This window comes from Epinephelus lanceolatus, chromosome 5, assembly GCF_041903045.1.
Source record: "Epinephelus lanceolatus isolate andai-2023 chromosome 5, ASM4190304v1, whole genome shotgun sequence".
Lineage (NCBI taxonomy): Eukaryota > Metazoa > Chordata > Actinopteri > Perciformes > Serranidae > Epinephelus > Epinephelus lanceolatus.
In genome coordinates this window covers 48,721,963-48,746,513 of record NC_135738.1, presented here as the reverse complement: position 1 = coordinate 48,746,513, position 24,551 = coordinate 48,721,963, and the positions used below count along the sequence as shown (strand labels likewise).

The 24,551-nt window shown below is 40.1% G+C and overlaps 1 protein-coding gene across 2 annotated transcripts in view; it reads left to right on the top strand.

Annotated features, from left to right (window-relative positions):
* Positions 1-24,551, top strand: part of LOC117251295 (NT-3 growth factor receptor-like) — a 666,479-nt gene that overhangs the window by 381,549 nt on the left and 260,379 nt on the right. For both annotated transcript variants that reach the window (XM_033617466.2, XM_078168297.1), the window contains exon 12: positions 20,163-20,265. In XM_033617466.2, the coding sequence (XP_033473357.2) occupies positions 20,163-20,265 (103 nt within the window). The remainder of the gene's footprint in view (positions 1-20,162; positions 20,266-24,551) is intronic.

Genomic DNA, 24,551 nt, shown 5'->3' with positions numbered 1-24,551 from the left:
TACTGCTTTGCACACTCTTGGCATTCTCTCCATGAGCTTCAAGAGGTAGTCACCTGAAATGGTTTTCCAACAGTCTTGAAGGAGTTCCCAGAGGTGTTTAGCACTTGTTGGCCCCTTTGCCTTCACTCTGCGGTCCAGCTCACCCCAAACCATCTCGATTGGGTTCAGGTCCAGTGACTGTGGAGGCCAGGTCATCTGCCGCAGCACTCCATCACTCTCCTTCTTGGTCAAATAGCCCTTACACAGCCTGGAGGTGTGTTTGGGGTCATTGTCCTGTTGAAAAATAAATGATCGTCCAACTAAACGCAAACCGGATGGGATGGCATGTCGCTGCAGGATGCTGTGGTAGCCATGCTGGTTCAGTGTGCCTTCAATTTTGAATAAATCCCCAACAGTGTCACCAGCAAAACACCCCCACACCATCACAGCTCCTCCTCCATGCTTCACAGTGGGAACCAGGCATGTCGAATCCATCCGTTCACCTTTTCTGCATCTCACAAAGACACGGTGGTTGGAACCAAAGATCTCAAATTTGGACTCATCAGACCAAAGCACAGATTTCCACTGGTCTAATGTCCATTCCTTGTGTTTCTTGGCCCAAACAAATCTCTTCTGCTTGTTGCCTCTCCTTAGCAGTGGTTTCCTAGCAGCTATTTGACCATGAAGGCCTGATTCGCGCAGTCTCCTCTTAACAGTTGTTCTAGAGATGGGTCTGCTGCTAGAACTCTGTGTGGCATTCATCTGGTCTCTGATCTGAGCTGCTGTTAACTTGCCATTTCTGAGGCTGGTGACTCAGATGAACTTATCCTCAGAAGCAGAGGTGACTCTTGGTCTTCCTTTCCTGGGTCGGTCCTCATGTGTGCCAGTTTCGTTGTAGCGCTTGATGGTTTTTGCGACTCCACTTGGGGACACATTTAAAGTTTTTGCAGTTTTCCGGACTGACTGACCTTCATTTCTTAAAGTAATGATGGCCAATCGTTTTTCTTTAGTTAGCTGATTGGTTCTTGCCATAATATGAATTTTAACAGTTGTCCAATAGGGCTGTCGGCTGTGTATTAACCTGACTTCTGCACAACACAACTGATGGTCCCAACCCCATTGATAAAGCAAGAAATTCCACTAATTAACCCTGATAAGGCACACCTGTGAAGTGGAAACCATTTCAGGTGACTACCTCTTGAAGCTCATGGAGAGAATGCCAAGAGTGTGCAAAGCAGTAATCAGAGCAAAGGGTGGCTATTTTGAAGAAACTAGAATATAAAACATGTTTTCAGTTATTTCACCTTTTTTTGTTAAGTACATAACTCCACATGTGTTCATTCATAGTTTTGATGCCTTCAGTGAGAATCTACAATGTAAATAGTCATGAAAATAAAGAAAACGCATTGAATGAGAAGGTGTGTCCAAACTTTTGGCCTGTACTGTATATAGAGTAAATAGGATTGGTCCAAGCACAGAACCTTGCGGAACTCCAAAACAAACTTTAGTACGTAAGGATGATTCATTATGAACATCAACAAACTGAAAACGATCAGATAAATAAGATTTAAACCAGCTTAGTGCAGAACCTTTTAGGCCAATTAAGTGATCCAGTCTCTGCAGTAAAATTTGATGGTCAATAGTGTCAAACGCTGCACTAAGATCTAATAAAACAAGTACAGAGATGATCCACAAAAATAGCGCGATCTAATTCAACAGCAGAGGTGCCTGAACGACCAACTACACTACCACGAAAGCAGCAACGGGCCTGCCATTGGAGGTTCTGGATCCGGCCGGGTTGGACCTCTGTTGGCAGGCCCGTCGCTGCTTTCGTGATAGTGTAGTTACACCGAGAGTAAAGCTATTGAAACCAGTAAAATCACTGTTTGATTTCATTTATTCTTTTGGGTGGGTAAATGTCACCTAAGCACCTTCAGATTTTAGTGTACCCTTAATAGATAATTTTTTTATATAGTTTGTATTGTGCTTCATGTTTTTTTTTGAGGGAAATGTAATGTAAGGTAACTGCATACAAGTGGATGCAACTGTCACTAATGCTAGCGTAGTTCTTCAGGGATTTAAGCTGTTATTACTTTAATTTTGTTAATCTAACCTGTGACAACACATTAGCTAAGGTTTTAAGGACTGAAACTGTTGGTAGCTGTTGTTGATTTTGTTAAAATATGTTTAAATATAATTTTATGGGTAACCTGTCACCTATTGCTTGAACAGTGCCCTGATATTACTTGACGATACTGGAAATAAGGGGTGTCCCTCAGTGTAATTTCGAGTTAAAATAAAGCTTGAATTAATGAAGATCTGCCCTACACCTCAAAGCAATATGAAGTTCAAAATAGTTAGAGGCTTTTTAAATACAAAGTTGCTTTTGTTAATATATAACAAAGAATGCAAAAATAAACGTTTTAATAAAACTCAATCTCTTATGTCCTGGTACAGCACCCCCTTTAGTTCCCTGTGTTTTCTAGTAGTTCAAGTAGTTTTCTATAATGGTATTACTTCAGTTCATTGTTCTCCTTGTAGTTTTCTGGTGTTATTTTTCAGTTCAATGTGCTCTTGTTTGCTATTGTTACTATGCACTGGGAACGTTACTTCAAAAAGTAATTAGTTATAGTTACTCGTTAATTTCCCCAAAAAGTAACTGAGTTTACTGAGTTACTGCACTATAAAAGTAACTAATTACCTGGAAAAGTAACTATAATGTTTTTTTTTTTTTGTTTTTTTTTTTTTTAAAATGCTCAAATATGTCAAATTGCTTGGACCAACCCCCCCCCCCCTTATTGGAACTGTATGTAATGAAACTCAACTGTATCTAATGAGACTTAACAGTGAATATAAAATAAAATAACTCATTATTATGAAACACTGCAGCCTACACTTATCTACTCTACACTGCATTGTTGTGTGGGACAACACAACATACACAGACAAATTCAGTATTATACAGTGGAACACCAGAGCACAATAGATGGTTTAGAACTTGTGACATTTATTGCACAGGCCCCAACTGGCCAAAAAATATCTAAAATAAAGCCATAGCCTACTTGTCAAGCAATGTACAAATAAAAATAAAAATAATAATAATGATAATAATCTTTGTAGTGCAAATTAAAAATATCAAACTGTCGCTCACCTTCACAAATGGTAGACATACTGTAGCCTACTTCAAGTATTTTCTTCATCACAAAAGAAAACAGTTTAACCATATGACTTGCTCTCAATAAACCAATGAAAAATATAATGAATGAATAAATAAATAGCCTGATGAAAATATACACTCCTCCATTAATCGCGCAATTTAAATGTGAAAAGTCTCATTGACTGACTGTCACCTGTGTGTATGTGTAGAAGGAGAGGGGCGGAGGGAGCGGAGCTGTGGAAACATCCTGCAGTCATACCATCATGCATTTAAATAACTTATTAGATGGATAGAGAAAGGTGACGTTTAGAGAACAAGCCCAAATAAACACCGCCCCCCCCCCCCCCCCCCCCCCCCTTAGAAACAAGCCCAAAAAACTGAAACCCGCGACTACTGATATTTGTAAGCAACTTTACCAAAAAAAAAAAAAAAACACGCCCACAGTTACGGCTAATGAGCTGACCTGACAACGTTTCTTGTGTGCTTATATGCAGCTATTACTGTGCTCTTCTCAGTTTTGTTTTTCGTTTCTTTGTCTTCTTGTCGGAAAGTCCGTCTCCTTGTTCTCTTGGTGCAAAATTGTTAGGTTGCAGCCACTGACCCGGGGCAAAGACAGCTTGCCCCCTAGCTCCGTGATTGGATAGTAAAGCTATTTTCCTGATTGGATAGTGAAATGATATGTCAATCTCAGCATCCTGATTGGCTATTCCTTTGAATGCGTCAAATGACAGTCGAAACTTCTTGTCCTGACTTGTACTTGCAGCTCTGATTTGTACCTGTAGGTCTGATCTGTAACTGTGGACTCAGTGCACTGTAAAACTTTTTTGTACTTGTGAAAATTTGATGTGTAACTGTAAAACTTTTTTGTACTTGTGAAAATTGAATGCATATCTGTAAAACTTTTTTGTACTCGTGAAAATTTGATACATAACTGTAAAAAAAATTCTAAGTGTAAAAAAATGTTTTAACTGTGAAACTTTGATCTGTAACTGCAAAATACTTTCGTGATTGTGCAAATCTTTTTCATTTGTTCACAAAATGTCATGCACAGCTACGGATCTCTGTACGGATTCAAAACTTAAATGTATTTGTTTGGATATTTTTTACACAACCACGGATTTGAATGCATTCATACAAAATTTTTTCACACAGTTACACAACGTTTCCACACGGTTACAATACATATGAAACAGATTTGATTCCATATTAACTGGTCATGTCTTCTAAGGAGTACGAGCTACAATTAGTCTCCAGAGATTTTTCATTGACTTGTTTGAAAACACAAAGTTCTTGACGTAGCAGAGGTTAACTATTCATTCACTCTTGCGCAGCATTCAACAGACAGCAGGTACAATTCCAAAGATATATTTATTCATAAAGGAAGCAAAGCAAAACAAAACACACAGATTCTAACTAACTAACTAAATACAAGCTTGGTGTGTGTGTGCATGTGTGTGTGTGTGTGTGCAAGAGAGAGAAAAAGACAAGGGTGTGGTAATCAAAGGGCCTACAAAACAAAATGGCTGACACCTGAGAACTACAAGATGACCAAATCAAAACTGTCTTCAGATTGGGGGAGGGTTTGTCTGACCGTGTGGTTGGGACAAAGACAAAAGAAAAGAAGTGACAGCTTTGAGTTGCCTCTTTGGGTGTAGCTCTGTTGAAAGAAAATTTGTAAATGAGTCTGTGAATGTGATATGTGTTGTAAACGGTCTGGATCAGTGCAGAGGATGTTCAGTTGCATGCAAGACTGAACAGCATTAGCAAACTAACCTCACTTAGCTTTGGCTTTAACCAAATTGCAAACAATCACAACAATAACTCAGTAAATAGCATTAAATCACATTCAACAAGTTAAACAGTCTTCCTTAGCCTTTGCAGCTGTGATAAAGCTATGCCCAGTTGCGTTACTAATCCATGAATGGATGGAGGGAAGAGTTGGTTTGAGGGGGGCTGCTTGTGTTAGCAGGCAGAGGAAGGCTGGAAAGAACTGTGGTTCCACAAGCAGTCTTTGTTGTGTCCTTTGCTCTGAAGGTGCAGATCTGAGGAAGCCGGTCACTCGGGGTCCTTGCAGAGTTAGACGTTGGGGTGCTAAATCAACTTGATTCTCCTTGTTGCTGGAAAGTTAGTTGCAAACCTTGTGTTTGCCCTTCTAACTTATCTGGTTTCAGGTTTTGAGTTTGTCAGAGCCCAGGAAGAAGAGGAGGCCTGTCGGCCCAGGGGGAAAGAGGTCTGTCTGGGCCGGTCAAAGGCCCAGGAGCAAGAGAAAGAATGCAGGACTTCTCTTAGAGTTTGTTTGGTGATATCACAGAGGGGCTTGTCACTGTAAAAGTACTGTCCAATCAAGTTTGACGACTGGTCTCACTTGGGTGTGACCATGAGGCATCCTGTGGAGATGAGTGTCAAATAGCTGTCTTTGTTTGAAGAACAAAAAACATGAGGTTTCTAACATTTCAGATAGCAAGAGAAGAAGCTTTCACATGTCCAGTTTAGATTTTAACGAATGACAAATCACCAGTGGTCCAGTGAATCTCAAAACTACACACCTCGCATTTCTGCGCTAAGGTGCCTCGTGTTTTTACTGGAGCACTCTGAACTCCTCAAGTTGAAAAACTCCGACTGGGATCAGAGAAAATGCCCCACGTCATCTCCACTTATTTCCCATTGTCTAGTCGGATGATTTGAAAGGCGGGCCATCTGTGGTGGTCACAACAAGATTGTAATTGGTAAACAACTGAAACGGGAAACTGGTGGTAGCTGTTGCTGGATACCCAGAGCTATACAATTCTACCTAAACCACCATCTCAGTAGAAAACAGCAGTTGTGGAAGCATTTAAGTGCAGTACTTGAAATGGCACATCATGGAGGCAAAACTGCTGGACCATCTGGTGGTACTCCCTGTGATCCACCCTCTTTTTTGGGGGTCTCATATACCCACACAGATTTCTGTTTCCCTGTGCCCAACAAACTATTTGCTGACAGCCTCTCACCCTCAACCAGAGCTAACAGCATATACCCTGGAAAGGGTTAGGGTAAGGAGGTGATGGGTCTGTTGCCTGGCAACAATAAAAGCCACAGCAAGCATTTGTATTACTAGTGGCAGTAAGAAAAAAAACAAAACAAAAAACAAAACAAAAAAATAACAAGAAACAAACAAAAAAAAGGCAGTGCAGTGCAGTGCACCTCACTTTTTGCAACTAGCAAAATTCTTTCTATGTGATTGGGGCAAAACTGTTGTTGGTGAATTTGGTTGTAATTTTCTTCTCATATACAGCAAAACAAATTGTTATGATTTTGAAAGTTTGAAACATTCACAAATGATTCTGTGGCACTTTAACCATTTAAATGAATGCTTTGCTATTCCTGATGTCAAGTGTTTGTAATTTCTGTCTACAGCATGCAAGTGTTACAAAATTGAATGTGTGTGTTCAGGAATGCATGAGGCAGGAGGCGGGAAGAGAACAATATGAAGTCATGAAAGTTTGAGTAGGAGTACCAGCAAGAGCTGAATTGATTTTGATGTATTTACATGATTTTGTTTTTACTAGACCAAAACAGTGACTGTAAGAGCCAAAAGTTTGTGAATGCTGCAACATCCTTTTCAAAGTAAAAGCTCTCAAGTATTTTGTACATGGTCCAGCCATATACTAGGTTTTGACCTAGTCTTCTTGGTAAATTGCTTCAGGTCTGTATTGGTGATCTAGATTGCATAAAACAAGACCACATGTTTGTGCATTATAACAGATGTATCTCATTTCTACCTGGACAGAAGCAGATCTAATGATGAAGGTGGCGTTGTCATGGTAAAGTCAAAGAAAAAATTCTGAAAACTAATTGTAGCTAGTACTCCTTAGAAGAAATGACCAGTTACGCTTACAGTTTAACCCTTTATCAGTCACACTATGAAAAGCTTTTTTTTTGTTGTTTGTTTTTGTTTTTGTTTTTGATTGAGATGGCCCATACAGGAAGACATCAAAATTAAAGTTATGACAAAGTCCTTCACAAGTAATGTTCACCAGGGGTAGAGTTGTCATTTGTGCAAGTTTGAAGCAGTTATGATAAACGGTGTAGGAGCAAATAATTTTTGAGCGACAGAATTTGTCAAAAACGTCATCTTACATTCAAAGAACAACAGCGCACTTCCTGTTGGAGTTAGGTCAGGGGTTGCAGCGCGACATTTGTAGGTCTTTATGAGACGAACGAGACAGTTTTGGTTTGGTCTTTCTAAGTGGTTCCTACCCGTCGCACTGGGCATTTTAGTGTGTCTAGGTGGCACAACAAATCGTCAGGAGGTTTTGGAGGACATCACCTGTAAGACGCCATTACATCCAAACCATTCGAGGATTGAAAAAGTTACGCACAATAATTGATAAGAACTGTTTTGGTTTGATCTTCCTACGACGTTCCTACTGGCTGCACCGGCCATTTTAGTGTTTCTAGGTGGCGCTAGAGAGCCCATTTTGGCACTTTTTGGATTAATTTTGTCATTATCGAAAATTTTTCGCCAGTCCTGACATGTGTGCCAATTTTGGTGAGTTTTGGAGCATGTTCAGGGGGTCAAATTCCAGTTTAAAGTGGCGGCGGATGAAACAAAGAATAATAATAAACCTTACAAGAACAAGAGGGTCCTCGCCCTTCAGCCGAGGTCCCTAATTAAAGCTGCGAGCAGCGATGAACGGGACCTCGGGCTCTCGCTGTTGGCCTCCAGCTCACGTAGACAGTACGAATTATTCATAACAGTGGAAATGTCGATAAAACAAGCAATGTCAGTACAACGCAAGGTCATTTTTGGCAATGAACCCATGACTTGGGAGTAGAACTTTGATGGCTTCTGAAAACCAAACTAGTGATGAGGACAGCAATCAATCAATCAATCAATTTTATTTATAAAGCCCAATATCACAAATCACAATTTGCCTCACAGGGCTTTACAGCATACAACATCCCTCTGTCCTTAGGACCCTTGCAGCAGATAAGGAAAAACTCCCATTAACAGGGGAAAAAACAGTAGAAACCTCAGGAAGATCAACTGAGGAGGGATCCCTCTTCCAGGATGACAGACGTGCAATAGATGATGTACAGAACAGATCAACATAATACATTAATGGTAATCTGTATGATACAATGAGACAGAAGGGGAGACAGAGAGAGATGCAGGACAGACGGTAATTTTAATAGCTTACAACAACATTAATGAAAGTAATAATATTTTAATTATAATTCTGGCTATTGTGGTACAGTATGTTGAATTAATATCTGATAGTATATGTGACAATAATCATATGTGTATAATAACAGTAGAGGTATGACACACACAGCCACACATACACACACGTACACAAACAGGCAAACACACACACACACACACACACACACACACACACACACACACACACACACAGGCCTGTCTGTCAGAGTGAAGCCATTGTTATGCTAATTAATGCAGTTGAGTGAGAGACAGGGTGAGAGGCCAAGAACTTGAAGATGGCTTTCAAATTTCTCGAACTAGTCCTTTCTGCTCCCAAACCGTGGGTCCAATCATCATATAAAGATAGCACCAGAGAGATACACTTGTTCCGAACGCAGACATATATAGATTTCATGTTTGTGGAGTCAACAAAGTGATCTTAGTCGCAAGTTTACAATGTCTAGCTCACAGCTGACACATTTGCTTGTGTTACTTTTAGAGGCACTAGCTCATTTCCTGTTAGATTTGGGTCAGTGGTGTCAATGACAGATTTGTAGGTCTCAAAGAGACAAAGAAGCCAGTTTTGGTTTGATCTTTCTACATCATTCTTACAGGGTGCAACAGCCATTTTCGTGTGTCTACGTGGTGCAAAAATTGTCAAGAGGTTTTGTGACATGTCACTTTTAAGAGAGCATAAAATCAAAATTGTTTGAGTAATGAAAAAGTTGTTCAGAGGAATTGTTTAGCAGGGCTTGGTCTGTCATCTGTGCATGTTTGAAGTTGATACAATAAACGGTGTAGGAGGAAATATTTTTTTAGAAAGAATTTTGAAAAATGACATCTTACTTTGAAAGGGCAAATAGCTCACTTCCTGTTGGATTTAGGTCAGTGGTTGCAGTGCTAGATTTGTAGGTCTTTATGAGATAAACAAGCTAGTTTTGGTTTTGTCTTTCTAGGACATTCGTACGGGTCGCAGCGGGCAACGGGACGTTTTGTAAGACATCACCTGTAAGAGGCCATAAAATCCAAACCAATCGAGAAATGACAGTTATACAGAATATCTGATTAGGACAAGATGATCTGTCATGTGTGTGAGTTTGAAGCCGATACGATAAACGGTGTAGGAAGAGTTGTTTTTTTTTAAGAATTTTGAAGAAAGTGCATTTTTGAGGTGAAATCTTACTTTGAAAGGGCAAATAGCTCACTTCATGTTGGGTTTAGGTCAGGGGTGTGATCACGTGATTTGTAGGTCTCGATGAGACGAACAAGCCAGTTTTGGTTTGATCTTTCTTAGTCATTCCTACAAGCCGCAGCGGCCATTTTAGTGTGCCTAAACTGCTAGGTGGTGCTAGAGAGGCCATTTTGGCACTTTTCGGATTATTTTTTTCATTTCATTAAATTTTTCACCACTCCTGATATGCGTGCCAATTTTGGTGAGTGTTTGAGCATGTTTAGGGGTCCAAATTCCAGTTTAAAGAGGCGGCGGAAGAAAGAAAGAAAGAATAATAATAATTAAAGTTGCAAGCTGCGATGAACGGGACCTCGGGCTCTCACTGTTGGCCTCCAGCTCACGTAGACAGTGCAAATTATTCGTAAGAGTCAAAATATCGATAAAACAAGCAATGTCAAGAGAACGCAAGGTCATTTTTGGCAATAAAGGGACTTTATATTACAGTACATTACAATATGTATTTAATTTTCAACCAATGTATTAACTAAAATGTACCTGTGATATGTCAGCTATGGAAACAAAATGTCTTGTCCAATACATCCACATTGAAATGAAATACACTGTCATGATTAAGTAATTATATAATGTTAACAGCAACGTGGTGTCTGTCATACTGTTAAGAATTGAAGTGTTCCCCATGTACTGTAAAAAACAAAACTCTGTGGTGACAGTACTCCTGCTTTGTTGTGTAACACATTGTGATGTAAGTACATGAATATATAAATACATAATATACATTTTTACAGGATAACAAATATTAACATGGACAAAACATGAATTATAAAGGAGAATAAATCATAAAAGAAAACCATTTTTACAAAGACTAAAGTGGTGATTAAACAAAAGGGCTTGTAATTTTGGAGTGGAACATTTCCTCAAAGATGTGTATACTTTCCTGATGTAACAGCAGGCAGACACTAGTTAATTTCAGTGGAGAAACTGAGCAGGACTACATGTATATCATCGTGTAATGCTGCAGCACAGTTTTAGCTACAGATTTGATTCAGATTCTAAATGAGGCAAAAGAGTTTGACCTGGAAATCTTGTATTTACATGTTTTTGCTATCAGGCATTTATTTAGGAAAATGTAGGAATGAGACACATGAGCTGGTCAGTTTGGTCAATGTTATCCTGTCAGGTGTGTGTGACCACACACACACACACACACACACACACACACACACACACACACACACAGGCCTGTGTCTGTCAGAATGAAGCCATTGTCATGCTAATTAATGACAGCCTGAAGTTGACTGAGAGACAGGGTGTGAAGGCAAGCACTTCAAAATGGGTTGAAAATTTCTCGAACTAGTGCTTCCAGTTCCCAAACCATGGGTCCGATTGTCAATATGAAGATATCACCAGAGAGATATATAGCTTTTATGTGTGTGGAGTCAAAAATGCGACCTTAGTCACAAGTTTTAGATATGTTGACTCTCATGACGCCATTGCAAATGCGATGATGATTGGCTGGGTGGGCGGATCATGCCCTGCTCACGCTGTCTCACTGCACGCTCTGACTGCTAAACACAACAAGACAGCGACAATGGCGTCGAGCCCGGGACGTTCAAAGGTAGCGTTCTCAAACTGGAAGTACCGGCATTACTTCTCGCTCAGTGACGTTAAAGGCAAGAATGTTTATGTAACATGCACGCTATGTCCAGGAAAAAAGACTTTATCCACGTCTGCCTCAAGCAACTCGAACCTTATGAAGCACCTCACATCAACACATGCTAACACGACACTTGTTGCTGCTGCTGCTCCTGCTGCTAACCCAACCCCAAGCCCAAATGCAGCCAGCGAGGGAGACGGAGCCACTCTGTTAAAACAAGCAACGCTCGATTTTTCGGGTCAGCAACAGGTGACCAAAGCCGAGCTGAACACACTGATTGCCAGGTACACTGCTGAAAACATGTTACCCCTGTCCACTGTGGAGTCTGAGGCATTCAGAGCTATCATTGGTAAAATACCAATACGAGGAGGAGGAAGGGGGGTTGCCCCATGCCGAAACACTTTTGCTAAATTCATAGACAGTGAATACGAAAAAATGAATATTGAGCTTAAAAAGTCATTTGAGGAACTGGAGTACATTTCAACCACAGCAGACATCTGGACGGCCCACAATAGAAGTTTCATGGGTGTGACAGCACATTGGATCAATCCAAATAACATGGAAAGAGAGAAAGCAGCTCTTGCCTGCAGACGGTTTAAAGGGCATCATACTCATGAGGCCATTGCAGCTGAGCTTGACAATATACACTCAACATATGAGATAACACACAAAATCGCAGCAACAGTGACTGATAATGGCTCTAATTTTGTTAAAGCATTTAAGAGGTACCAGCCACAGGAGAGTGATTCTGAAGACGATGAAGATGAGGTGGCATTTACAGACATTAATGATGCTCTACATGCAACTGATGATAATGATCGTGATGTTGTGATCACTTTGCCCCCCCACAAGAGATGTGCATCACACACGCTAAACCTGATTTCATGCACAGATATTGACAAGTGGCTGCTGTCAAACCCTGCAACAAAGGCTATTTACAGAAGTGCTACTGCCAAATGCACAGCCCTCTGGAGCAAGACTAGTCGATCAACTTTGGCTACTGAAACAGTTGATGAGTTGGTGTCAAAAAAGCTGCTTGTACCTTGTACAACACGATGGAATTCCTTCTATGATGCCCTGGCTCGAATCTCTGAAATATCCATGGTAGACTTCAACACCATCTCCTCCAAATTAGGACTGACAGCGATAACAGAAAGGGAACACCAGTTTTTAAAGGAGTACTGTACTGCGATGAAGCCCCTTACAGCTGCCTTGGATATACTCCAGGGAGAAGACAACTGTTTTTATGGTACACTCCTACCAACAATAGAGACATTAATACTGAGGACAGAAGCCCTTACAAGTGGCCTGCAAATACTGAGGGATCTTCCTGACGCCATAGTCACAGTAAGAACTTTAATTGAATATTTTATTATTTATTAAATGAGCATTGCTGTAGTACTCACAATAATAAATACTACTACTACTACTAATAATAATAATAATAATAATAATAATAATAATGATGATAACACTGATTTGTGTGGATACATACATTTAATGTGATTATTCTTATCGTTTCAGGCTATCAAAACCAGATTTGCTGATGTCCTGGGAAATGAAGAGGCTATACTTGCTGCCGTAACTCTTCCAAAATTCAAACTTCGCTGGCTGCGGTCACAGGAGTTAAAGGATAAGGCTAAGGCAAGTTTGCTGGCAGAGTGCTGGAAAGTTGTCCTCAAAGAACCACAGCCAGGTACCAGCACATCTTCACACCACACAGATTCAGCCAAAGAGAACGATTTCTTTTCCTTTGAGGAGGTTGAGGAGGACACCTCCTCTTCAGCAGAAAACCAGGTGGCAGACTATTTTAGATCTTCAGCACAAAACTTTAGCTCTCTGTGTGGATTTTCTCTCATCAAGAAAATTTCACTACGTTACAATGCTGCTACTCCATCTAGTGCACCTGTTGAGAGACTGTTCAGCCAGGGCAAGCTTGTCTTCTCTCCGAAGAGGAACAGAATGTCTGACAAAAGATTCGAAAAGCTTCTCCTCCTACGTTACAACCACTGGTTTAGTCATTAGATGAGAGGAGTATTTTAGTATAGATTAATGTATTGTTCATTTTCGCTGAGAACGAACAACATTTTAATCTACATAGAGAGTGATAGTGTTTATTGTGCAATAATATACAGGTACAGAGATTTGCACTACTTAATGGCCAGGTCTTCCTTTCTTTCTTTTTACCCAAGTTTACATTTGTGTGTCTTAGTTTTGCACTTGATTGTAAAGTGTGTGAATAACTGAATATTATTTATTTTCAATATTTAATTTTTATTACTTTACTGAATATTTAAGAGTTGGATATTGCTCTGTTTATTGTGCAGTATTATACAGATACAGAGAATTGCAGATTTTCCTTTGTTTCTTATTACCCAACTTTACATTTTTGGGTATTGGGTTTTGTACTTGAATGCAAAGTGTGTGAACATTATTTATTTGCAATATTTAACTTTGTTACTGTACTGAATATTTGAGAGTTGCATAGCGCTCTGTTTATTGTGCAATGGTATACAGGTACAGAGAATTGCACTACTTAAAGGCCAAATTATCCTTTGTGTCTTTTTACCCAAGTTTACATTTTTGGGTATTGGGTTTTGTACTTGAATTATTTTCAATATTTAATATTGTTACTTTACGGAATATTTAAGGATAGTGTTCTGTTTATTGTGCAGTAGGCCTAATATACAGTTACAGAGATTTGCACTACTTAATGGCCAGAAGTTTACATTTGTGTTTTCTTAACAGGCTGCAATCTATTTAGTTCAAATAAATACCAAATGTTCTAAAATACTGTATATAGTGTTTTAATTCTTCAATCAGTTGATATAAACATCTTTGATGTTAAAGATGTTATAGAATGTAATAATGTATAGAACATGAAAAATAATGCCACAGTTACTTTGCTGAGTAACTAATTACTCTTACAATGAGGTAACTGAGTTACTAATTCAATTACTTTTTGGGAGAAGTAATTTGTAACTGTAACTAATTACTTTTTTAAAGTAAGATGACCAACACTGGTAATGTCAGTGCGTGATTTGTAGGTCTTGATGAGATGAACAGGCTAGTTTTGGTTTGGTCTTTCTACAAGATTCCTACTGGTCGCAGTGGGCATTTTAGTCTGTGTAGGTGGCACAAAAATCGTCATGAGGTTTTGTAAGATGTCACCTGTAAGATGCCATAAAATCCAAACCGTTAGAGTAATGAAAAAGTTGTACAGAGGATTTATTCCCCAGGGGTTGATCTGTCAGGTTTGCAAGTTTGAAGCCAATACGATAAACGGTGTAGGAGGATTTGTTTTTTTAAGGATTTTGAAGAAAGAGCATTTTTGAGGGGAAATCTTACTATGAAAGGGCAAATACCTCACTTCCTGTTGGGTTTAGGTCAGGGGTGCGAGGATGTTATTTGTAGGTCTCAATGAGACGAACAAGACAGTTTTGGTTTGATCTTTCTATGTCATTTCTACAAGCCGCAGCAGTGATTTTAGTGTGTCTAGGTGGCGCTAGACAGCCCATTTTGGAACTTTGAGCAGGTTTAGGGGGTAAACTGATTTTTTTCCACATCAATGGCCCCCCCGTCATGGAGTAGGTGCCCTTTTTCCTTTTCACCCCTGACCTACAAACATCCTAAGTCCACCACTGACAGAGAGAGAGAAGTTGAAGAGCAGGCAGATGGAGGTGGCCTTCAACTCCTCCCTTTCATTCCCAAACCGTAGTTCCAATCATCAATCTGAACATACCACAAGAACGATACACTCGTTCTGAACGCATAGATATAGGCTTCATGTTTGTAAAATAAAAAATGCAATCTTGGTCACACGTTGATGATGTCTAGCTCACAGCTGACACATTTGCTCATGTTACTTCAGAGGCACTAGCTCATTTCCTGTTGGAGTTAGGTTATTGATGTCAGTGAGTGATTTGTAGGTCTTGATGAGACAAAGAAGCCAGTTTTGATTTGATCTGTCTACACCATTCATATGGGCTGCAGCAGCCATTTTGGTGTGTCTAGGTGGTGCAAAAACTTGTCAAGAGGTTTTGTGACATGTCACCTTTCAGAGGCACTAGCTCATTTCCTGTTGGATCTAGGTCAGCAGTGTAAATGAGTGATTTGTAGGTCTCGAGGAGATGAAGAAGCCAGTTTTCATTCGATCTTTCTACGTCATTCCTACAAGGTGCCACAGCCATTTTAGTTTGTCTTCGTGTTGCAAAAATTGTCAAGAGGTTTTGTGACATGTCATCTTTAAGGGGCACTAACTCATTTCCTGTTGGATTTAGGTCAGTGGTGTAAATGAGTGATTTGTAGGCCTCGAGGAAATGAAGAAGCCAGTTTTCATTTGATCTTTCTACAGTATTCGTACAGGCCGCAGCAGCCATTTTACTGTGTCTATGTGGCACAAAAATTGTCAAGAGGTTTTGTGACATGTCACCTTTAACAGGGCAGAAAATCAAATCGTTCTTCGGCCGAGGTCCCTAATTAAAGCTGCAAGCAGCGATGAACAGGACCTCGGGCTCTCGCTGTTGGCCTCCAGCTCACGTAGACAGTGCAAATTATTTGTAACAGTCAAAATGTCGATAAAACAAGCAATGTCAAGAGAACGCAAGGTCATTTTTGGCAATAGAGGGACTTTATATTACAGTGCATTACAATATGTATTTATTTTTCAACCGATGTATTAACTAAAATGTACCTGTGATATGTCATCTATGGAAACAAAATGTCTTGTCCAAAACATCCACATTGAAATGAAATACACTGTTATGATTAACTAATCATATAATGTACCAGCAACATGGTGTCTGTCATACTGTTAAGAACTGAAGTGTTCCCCATGTACTGTAAAAAACAAAGGCCTGTGGTGACAGTACTCCTGCTGTGTTGTGTAACACATTGTGATGTAAGAACATGAATATATGAATACATAATATACATTTTAACAGGATAACAAATATTAACCCTATGGGCCCTAGGCGTTTTTGGGGTATTTTTTACTGCCGTTACTTTTAAGCTCATATCACAGTCATTATAAAGGCTACATACACATACTATATCTTGTTTTTTTCAGGACAATCTTGGCTATCCAGATTTGCCACCATTCCATGTCCTTCTATGTGCCTGTATTTTTTATTAATTTTTATATCAATGAAAAAAACAGATCTGTGTTACTAAATTCTTACATTTTTACATGTATCTCAGCATAGCAAGTTGGAAGTTGACATATTCTGCCATATATAAAGAGGGGAGACTCTCTGGAATCTGGCAATATAAGAACCATGATGGTGGGACATTCCTTAACTTCACAGCTGTCCAAAACATATTGGTTTGTGCCAGGCAGACATGATTGCCAGTATGTTTTCATTATTGGAAGAAATTCCATTGACTCATTCACAAGTCAAAAATGTGTTTTATCTCAAAGAAACATGCAATATTTACATCTAAGATAATAGAAAAATAGTCAACCAAGTGCAATGATGTCCTCCAAGATAATATTTGCGACTTTGTTTGCAGTAAACAAAGGTTTTTCAGTTTCACTTATATACTGGGGGGACATTTTGGGCATTGGAGTGGGGGGGTGGGGCATGTCCCCCTCAGTGTATATGGTGACTACGGCCCTGTCATGCATGCATAATTAGGCTACAGTTGTCTGTGTGTGCAAAGGTGAAGTGGCTGGTCTTGTCATACAAAGTTTGATGGAGTGTCAACTGGACAATATGGAGATGTTTGCATCTTGAAAGCCGGACTACAAATGTGGATAGACAGGCAGAAACACACGCAAGCCTAAGACGTGGTAAGATATGATATTCCTCACGATTGAGGTGATTGTAAAGAAATTCGTCAGGTTTTTATTTTGTAGACAATCAATCTGTATTTATAGCGTGATGGGATGACAGCACAATGATGTGTGTGGTATCACTGGAAAGCTCTGGTCCTGTGCTTTCATGTGATATGCGTGGCATTTCTGTGTGACCCTGCATTCGCGAGTAATTTAAGAGAAATGTGTGTGCAAAGCTGTATAAAAGCTCTGTTATACATCATTTTACTGTAATTTTATCATTCTTACGGGCTGCAGCAGCCATTTTACTGTGTCTGTGTGGCACAAAAATTGTCAAGAGGTTTTGTGACATGTCACCTTTAACAGGGCAGAAAATCAAAACCATTCGAATAATGACAAAATTGTTCAGAGGAATTGTTTAGCAGGGCATGTGTGAATGTTTGAAGTCAATACAATAAACGGTGTAGGAGGAACTATTTTTTTAGTAAGAGAATTTTTGAAAAATCTTACTTTGAAAGGGCAAATAGCTCACTTCCTGCTGGATTTAGGAGCGTGATTTGTAGGACTTGATGAGACGAACAAGCTAGTTTTGGTTTGGTCTTTCTACGTGATTCCTACGGGTCGCAGCGGGCATTTTCGTGTGTGTAGGTGGCACAAAAATCGTCATGAGGTTTTCTAAGACATCACCTGTAAGATGCCATAAAATCCAAACCATTTGAGTAATGACAAAGTTATACAGAATATCTGATTAGGACGAGTTGATCTGTCATGTGTGCAAGTTTGAAGCCGATACAATAAACGTTGTAGGAGGAGTTGATTTTTGAAGGAATTTTTAAAAAAGAGCATTTTTGAGGTGAAATCTTACGTTGAAAGGGAAATAGCTCACTTCCTGTTGGGTTTAGGTCAGAGGTGTCAGTGTGTGATTTGTAGGTCTCGATGAGACGAACAAGCCAGTTTTGGTTTGATCTTTTTACGTCATTCCTACAAGCCGCAGTGGCCATTTTAGTGTGCCTAAACTGCTAGGTGGCGCTAGAGAGACCATTTTTGCACTTTTCGGATTAATTTTTTATATTTCATAAAATTTTTCACCAGTCCTGATATTCGTGCCAATTTTGGTGAGTTTTGGAGCATGTTTAGGGGGTCAAATTCCAGTTTAAAGAGAGGGACAAAAACAATAGGGACTTCGTCCTTCAGCCGAGGTCCCTAATAAACGCATCAAAAACAAGAGGGTCCTCACCCTTCAGCCGAGGTCCCTAATAATAATAAACACACCAAAAACAAGAGGGTCCTCGCGCTTCAGCCGAGGTCCCTAGTAATAAACGCACCAAAAACAAGAGGGTCCTCGCCCTTTAGCCGAGGTCCCTAATAATAATGAACGTACCAGGAACAAGAGGGACTTCGTCCTTCGGCCGAGGTCCCTCATAAACGTACCAGGAACAAGAGGGACTTTGTCCTTCGTCTGAGGTCCCTAATAATAATAAACGCACCCAAAACAAGAGGGTCCCCGCCCATCAGCCGAGGTCCCTAATAAACGCACCAAAAACAATAGGGTCCTAACCCTTCAGCCAAGGTCCCTAATAATAATAAACGCACTAGAAACAAGAGGGACTTCGTCCTTCGGCTGAGGTCCCTAATAATAATAAACGTACCAGGAACAAGAGGGACTTCGTCCTTCGGCCTAGGTCCCTAATAAAGAATAATAAATGCATCAAAAACAAGAGGGCCTTCGTCCTTCGGTCGAGGTCCCTAAGTACGGGCACGTAGAACGACATGTAATGATGGCAAATCTGGATAGCCAAGATTGTCCTGAAAAAGCAAAACAAGATACAGCATGTGTATGTAGCCTTTATAATGACTGTGATATGAGCTTAAAAGTAAAGGCAGTAAAAATTCCCCAAAAAAGGCCTAGGGCCAAAAGGGTTAAAGCATGCAAACTAAACATTCTTAGGGCTTATTACAGCATTTGAAAACTGCACTCCATCAAATTATAATTAAATGAAAATAAAAAAAAACAATATTCATAGAGCCCTGATTCCATACCTCACTGTGTGTGTGTATGTGTGTGTGTGTGTGTGTGTGTGTGGTCACACACACCTGACAGTATAACATTTACCAAACTGAGCAGCTCATGTGGCTCATTCCTACAACTTCCCAAATAAATGCCTGATAGCAAAAACATGTAAATACAAGATCTCCAGGTCAAACTCGTTTGCCTCATTTAGAATTTGAATCAAAGCTGTAGCTACAGCTGTGCTGCAGCAGTACAGGATCTAATACATGTAGTCCTGCTCAGTTTTTCCACTGAAATTAACTATATATATTTGTGTCTGCCTGCTGTTACTTATATCCTCACAGCAGCCAGTACACATCAATGAAGCTTTCACTAGGTCACATGATTTCAAATGAATATGGATGGTGTGTGTATCCACAACTGTCATGGACACCAGTCAATACTGTAAGGTACAAGAATGTCATATCATATCAGTTAACTAAAATATATGATACATATACATTTTCCTTACCTGCTCTGTAGTTTCAAGTAGTTAACAAAGCTTGTAGCACAGACACATATAGCAAAAACAAATCAATTTTTGATGAAAGGCACTGTGAGATGAAGTTTTAATGAAGTTTATTATTGAAAGATTTATAATGAGTTAATGGTCAGAGGTGAGTTGGCAGCAAGAAAAGTAGAAGATTAACTTATTTTCACTCCGCCGTAAGAAACAAACCCAAAATACACACATGCAAATCAGGACCTATACATGTATTGTTGTTGCAGAGTTAGCAGAGTGATGGGCTGCATAGTCATGTACTGAGCAGTTGTGGGTTTGGTGCCTAGCTCAAGAGCACCTGGGCAGTGGGCACCTCTCTAGCTACCAGTCTACACTTTGTTTCCGAGTTGAACCCAACTCCCTCTAGTATCAAGACGAGTTCCTACAGACTGTGCTCTTGCCTCTCAAATGAGCTCAGTAAATTGAACATAGTTCTGCTCATACAGAGGACTGTACAGCAATCTTATTTTACATAGAATAAAATGTCCTGTGTCCAAACTGACACAGGACAGTTACCTGAGGGTGTCTCAAGTGAAAAGCAGTTCATCCTCTAGGGACCGACTTGTTAGATTCTGTTAGAAGCATCAGCAGTGTATGGGCCTCATTCTTTCTTTTTTTCCTGTTTATTTGAGATGACCATCCTTACAATGTTTCCCTTTTGTAGGTCTCTATAGCAGTAGGCCTGGCAGGGTTTGCCTGTGTGATGCTGGTGATTCTCTTCCTTCTCATCAACAAATATGGACGACGCTCCAAGTTTGGCATGAAAGGTAAGAAGCCAGTGTATCTTCCAATCTATTTATTCTGCCTTTAATCAGGCTCACAGCATGTGACGTTGCATCTTGAATGACGCTTAAAGTGTGACTGATATGAAGGTCAGTAGCAGTACTCTTGGATGGAAAAACTGGAACTGTGAGGTTTACTTATCTCTTTGTAGTATCCATACATTGATACATGGATTGGTAGACTGCATCATAGTATGAAGGAGTCAAAAGTGACAGGAAGGAAAGATTACAAAAGAATTAAGATGGAAATAAGTGCCTGATGAAGCTGTAAGCAAAACGCGTTGTTCTATTAAATTCTTGATCCTCTTTCAAAGTCCTGTCTTGTGTGAGGTATGTAGCCACAACATATGTGTTTTTTTCTTTACATGGAAATAAGTGAGTAAGGATAAAAGGAAGGATGTAGGGAGGGAAGGAGGCTGGTAAGGACAGTCATGGGCAGATGACAAAATTTATGTCAAGCTGACTCTTTCAACTTTGTGAACATGGAAAGCATGACTTAAGCTTAACAAAGAAGAAGAATCCAAAAGAACCAGAAAACTATAGGTAAGCCAGGTATGGAGCTGGGGTCACATGTTGCACATATGTATGAGCTCACGTCCTACAGAAGCTCAGAATAAAAGGCACTTTATTCAAACTTCATCATGGAGTAACTCCTTTGCCTCAGAGGAATACTCCAGCAATGTACTGCACTTCAATAAAATTGGGGGACAGATTTTCAAAATAATGGTTAGAACTAATGCAGCAGAAGCCAATACAGATATTATAGAAAAAAATACATTTGCCATGTTTTTGTCAGACGCTGTCAGACACTGCTTGTAAACAGCCAAAGATTTTAAACACCATGCCCACAGTGTGTATCACAGGCTCTTTGTTAGAAATGTGCAGTTTCCAAGCTTAAGCTGAGTTAGCCTTGATATCACAGCCATTAGGGTTATGTTGTCACACTGGGTATAGACCTTTATGTGTAAACTGGTGGAATGACATTCCCCTTAAGAGCCAGAAATAAAATGATGATGAGACACACACACACACACACACACACACACACACCATACTTGTGTTGTTTTTAGAAAAGAAGATTGTAATTTGTAATTTAAAGATAGTAAAGGAATGATGAGCCACAAATGATTAGCAGCTATCATCTTTCTTTTTTTTTCTAAATGAAAAGATTTTGTTTTTGTAAACAGGTGAAAGTACTTTAACTGCTTTGACATGATTTACAAGATGCAGTTTAATTTTCTGTGCTACAGGAGATTTTCCTGCTGAAGAAAGGACATAATCCCCTATGTTGGAAGTGTATACCTAAGTACTACAATTATTATGAAGCCATAGACATGGTAGGGAGTATATATTTCCATACATTATTATGTTTATTATGACAATAAGGGGCCACAAGAAACGCCACTGTTGAAATATATGAAAGAGGCTATGTAAGCAGCTCCAATGGAAGATTAAAGCTGCAGCACAGAGCCACTCACACTGCCCTCCTCAGCTGATGGCTAGAGGTGAGTGTTTGCAGACTTTAAAACTTAGAGATGGTGAAAGTAAACTACCCACAGCATGCTCGTGTTTACCAACCTGACTGTTGTGTGATGACTCATACAGCAGATCTAAAAGGAATGAGAGAGGAAAAAGATTCAGGGCTGATGAGTGAAGTTCTCTTTGAAAGTAGCGGACAGTTTGGATTAACTTTGTCACTTTGTTTAGGTGGAAAATATTCCTTGCTACAGTTCAGACCATGGGCATTCACGACTACTGCATCTTAGTAGTCATCAGCTACTCCCACGGTAGTTGGCTGGTTGATTAATATTTTATTTTCACCCAATAACAATGATCAATTATTGTCCAAAATGTCTCAAATATCACCAGTTAAGGGTCAACTAATATAGGTGGGACCCACCTGGGGGTAGGTGAAATAGCAGAGTCCTTGATGGCTCTGAGAGTCTGTGTACAAAAAAGCCAAGATCTAATTGGACTAAAACCCAAGCAGGCAAGTCTAAGCAGGAGATACTGTTTGACTGCTGTAGCAAAGTGACTGCTTTCTTGTGGGGATAGTCTTACCTACTCTGAATACCTTAAATTCTCTTTATGTACATGGAGGAATGTAGAAAACAATTGTTTAAACAAATGTAAGAGTAGTGTAGGTCATTTTAAAAAAAAATAGCAGAGCCTGTGCATGTGTGTGTGTGTGTGTGTGGTCAGGTAAAGTACAGCCTTCCGGCTCAGCTCCCTCTTCACCACAATGGTCTGGTGCAATGCTTAGATCATTGCTGACACCTTATCATACTGCCTGTCCATCTCACACTCTATTTTACTCTCACTTGTGAAGAACACTATGAAATATTTCAACCCCTCTGCTTGGGGCACTAACTCAATCCCAACCCAGAGAGGACAATCTACCTTTTTCCGGCTGAGAACCATGGCCTCAGAATTAGAGGTACTGACACTCATCCTGACTGCTTCACCGCTCTGTTGCAAACTGCCCAAGCATGTGCTGGAGGTCATGATCTGATGGAGCCAACAGAACCACATCATCTGCAAGAGCAGAGATACAATTGACCTATGGCTAAGCGATGAGCCAATCACAGTGCGTATAGCCATTCCCATACACTCGGACATTCTCTCTTGATAACCTCTGTCGCAGATTACAACAACGTTTGCATTTTTTACGTCATTGTAGAGTTCATGGTGTTGACAGAAAATTTATGTTAATATTTTATCAGGAAGTTGTAGAGAGCCTGATTAGGTATGGCATCACAGTCTGATTTGGCAACCTTTCTGTGCAGTTAAAGAATAAAGTGTTCCGTTTAATTTACACTGCATGGAAAATTATTGGTGTTAAAGAGCACTCATCCCTGCAGAGCATTTATGAACAGGCTATGCTGCGTCAGGCCATTAAGATTTCAAGCGACGCATCTCATGTTCTGTATACAAAGTACGAGCTTTTTCCCTCTGGTAGGCGGTTCAGAGTCCCTCGCTGCAGGTTAAATAGATATTAAAATTCATTCATCCCTGCATCTATCAAGCTTTTAAACAAGAGCAGATAATTCAATTCAATTCAATTCAATTTTATTTATAAAGCCCAATATCACAAATCACAATTTGCCTCACAGGGCTTTACAGCATACGACATCCCTCTGTCCTTAAGACCCTCACAGCGGATAAGGAAAAACTCCCCAAAAAAAACCCCTTTAACGGGGAAAAAAAACGGTAGAAACCTCAGGAAGAGCAACTGAGGAGGGATCCCTCTTCCAGGACGGACAGACATGCAATAGATGTCGTACAGAACAGATCAGCATAATAAATTAACAGTAATCCATATGACACAATGAGACAGAGAGAGAGAGAGAGAGAGAGAGAGAGAGAGAGAGAGAGAGAGATGCAGGTAATGACAGTAGCTTACAACAACATTAATGAAAGTAATAATATTATAGTTATAGTTCTGGCTACTGTGGTACAATATGTTGAAAGTATGTATTAATATCTGACAGTATACTTGTGTGACAATAGTCATATGTGTATAATAACAGTAGAAGTATGACTAATGACTAATGATGGCAGCAGCAGCAGGAGGCATCTGGCAGGACCACGGCAGCAGCACAACCACACACGTCACACTGTCCAGGCACCGCTGCGGTATGAGTTATTCTGAGAGACAGTGGAGCACAAAGGCTCCGGAGAAGAAGCCGAGTTAGTGACATCCAGAATGGCCGAGTTAGCAAGATGCAGTAATAGGATGAGAGAGAGAGAGAGAGAGAGAGAGAGAGAGAGAGAGGGAGAGAGAGGGAGCCCGGTGTATTATAGGGGGTCCTCCGGCAGACTAGGCCTAAGTCAGCCTAACTAGGGGCTGGTACAGGGCAAGCCTGAGCCAGCCCTAACTATAAGCTTTATCAAAGAGGAAAGTCTTAAGTCTAGTCTTAAATGTGGAGACGGTGTCTGCCTCCCGGACCGTAACAGGAAGATGATTCCACAGGAGAGGAGCCTGATAGCTGAAGGCTCTGGCTCCTGATCTGCTTTTGGAGACTTTAGGGACCACGAGTAACCCTGCGTTCTCAGAGCGCAGTGTTCTGGTGGGATAATATGGCACTATGAGCTCTCTAAGATATGACGGAGCTTGACCATTTAGAGCTTTATAAGTTAACAGTAGGATTTTAAATTCAATTCTGGATTTTACAGGGAGCCAGTGCAGAGAAGCTAAAACAGGAGAAATATGATCTCGTTTCTTAGTTCCTGTTAGTACACGAGCTGCTGCATTCTGAATTAGCTGGAGA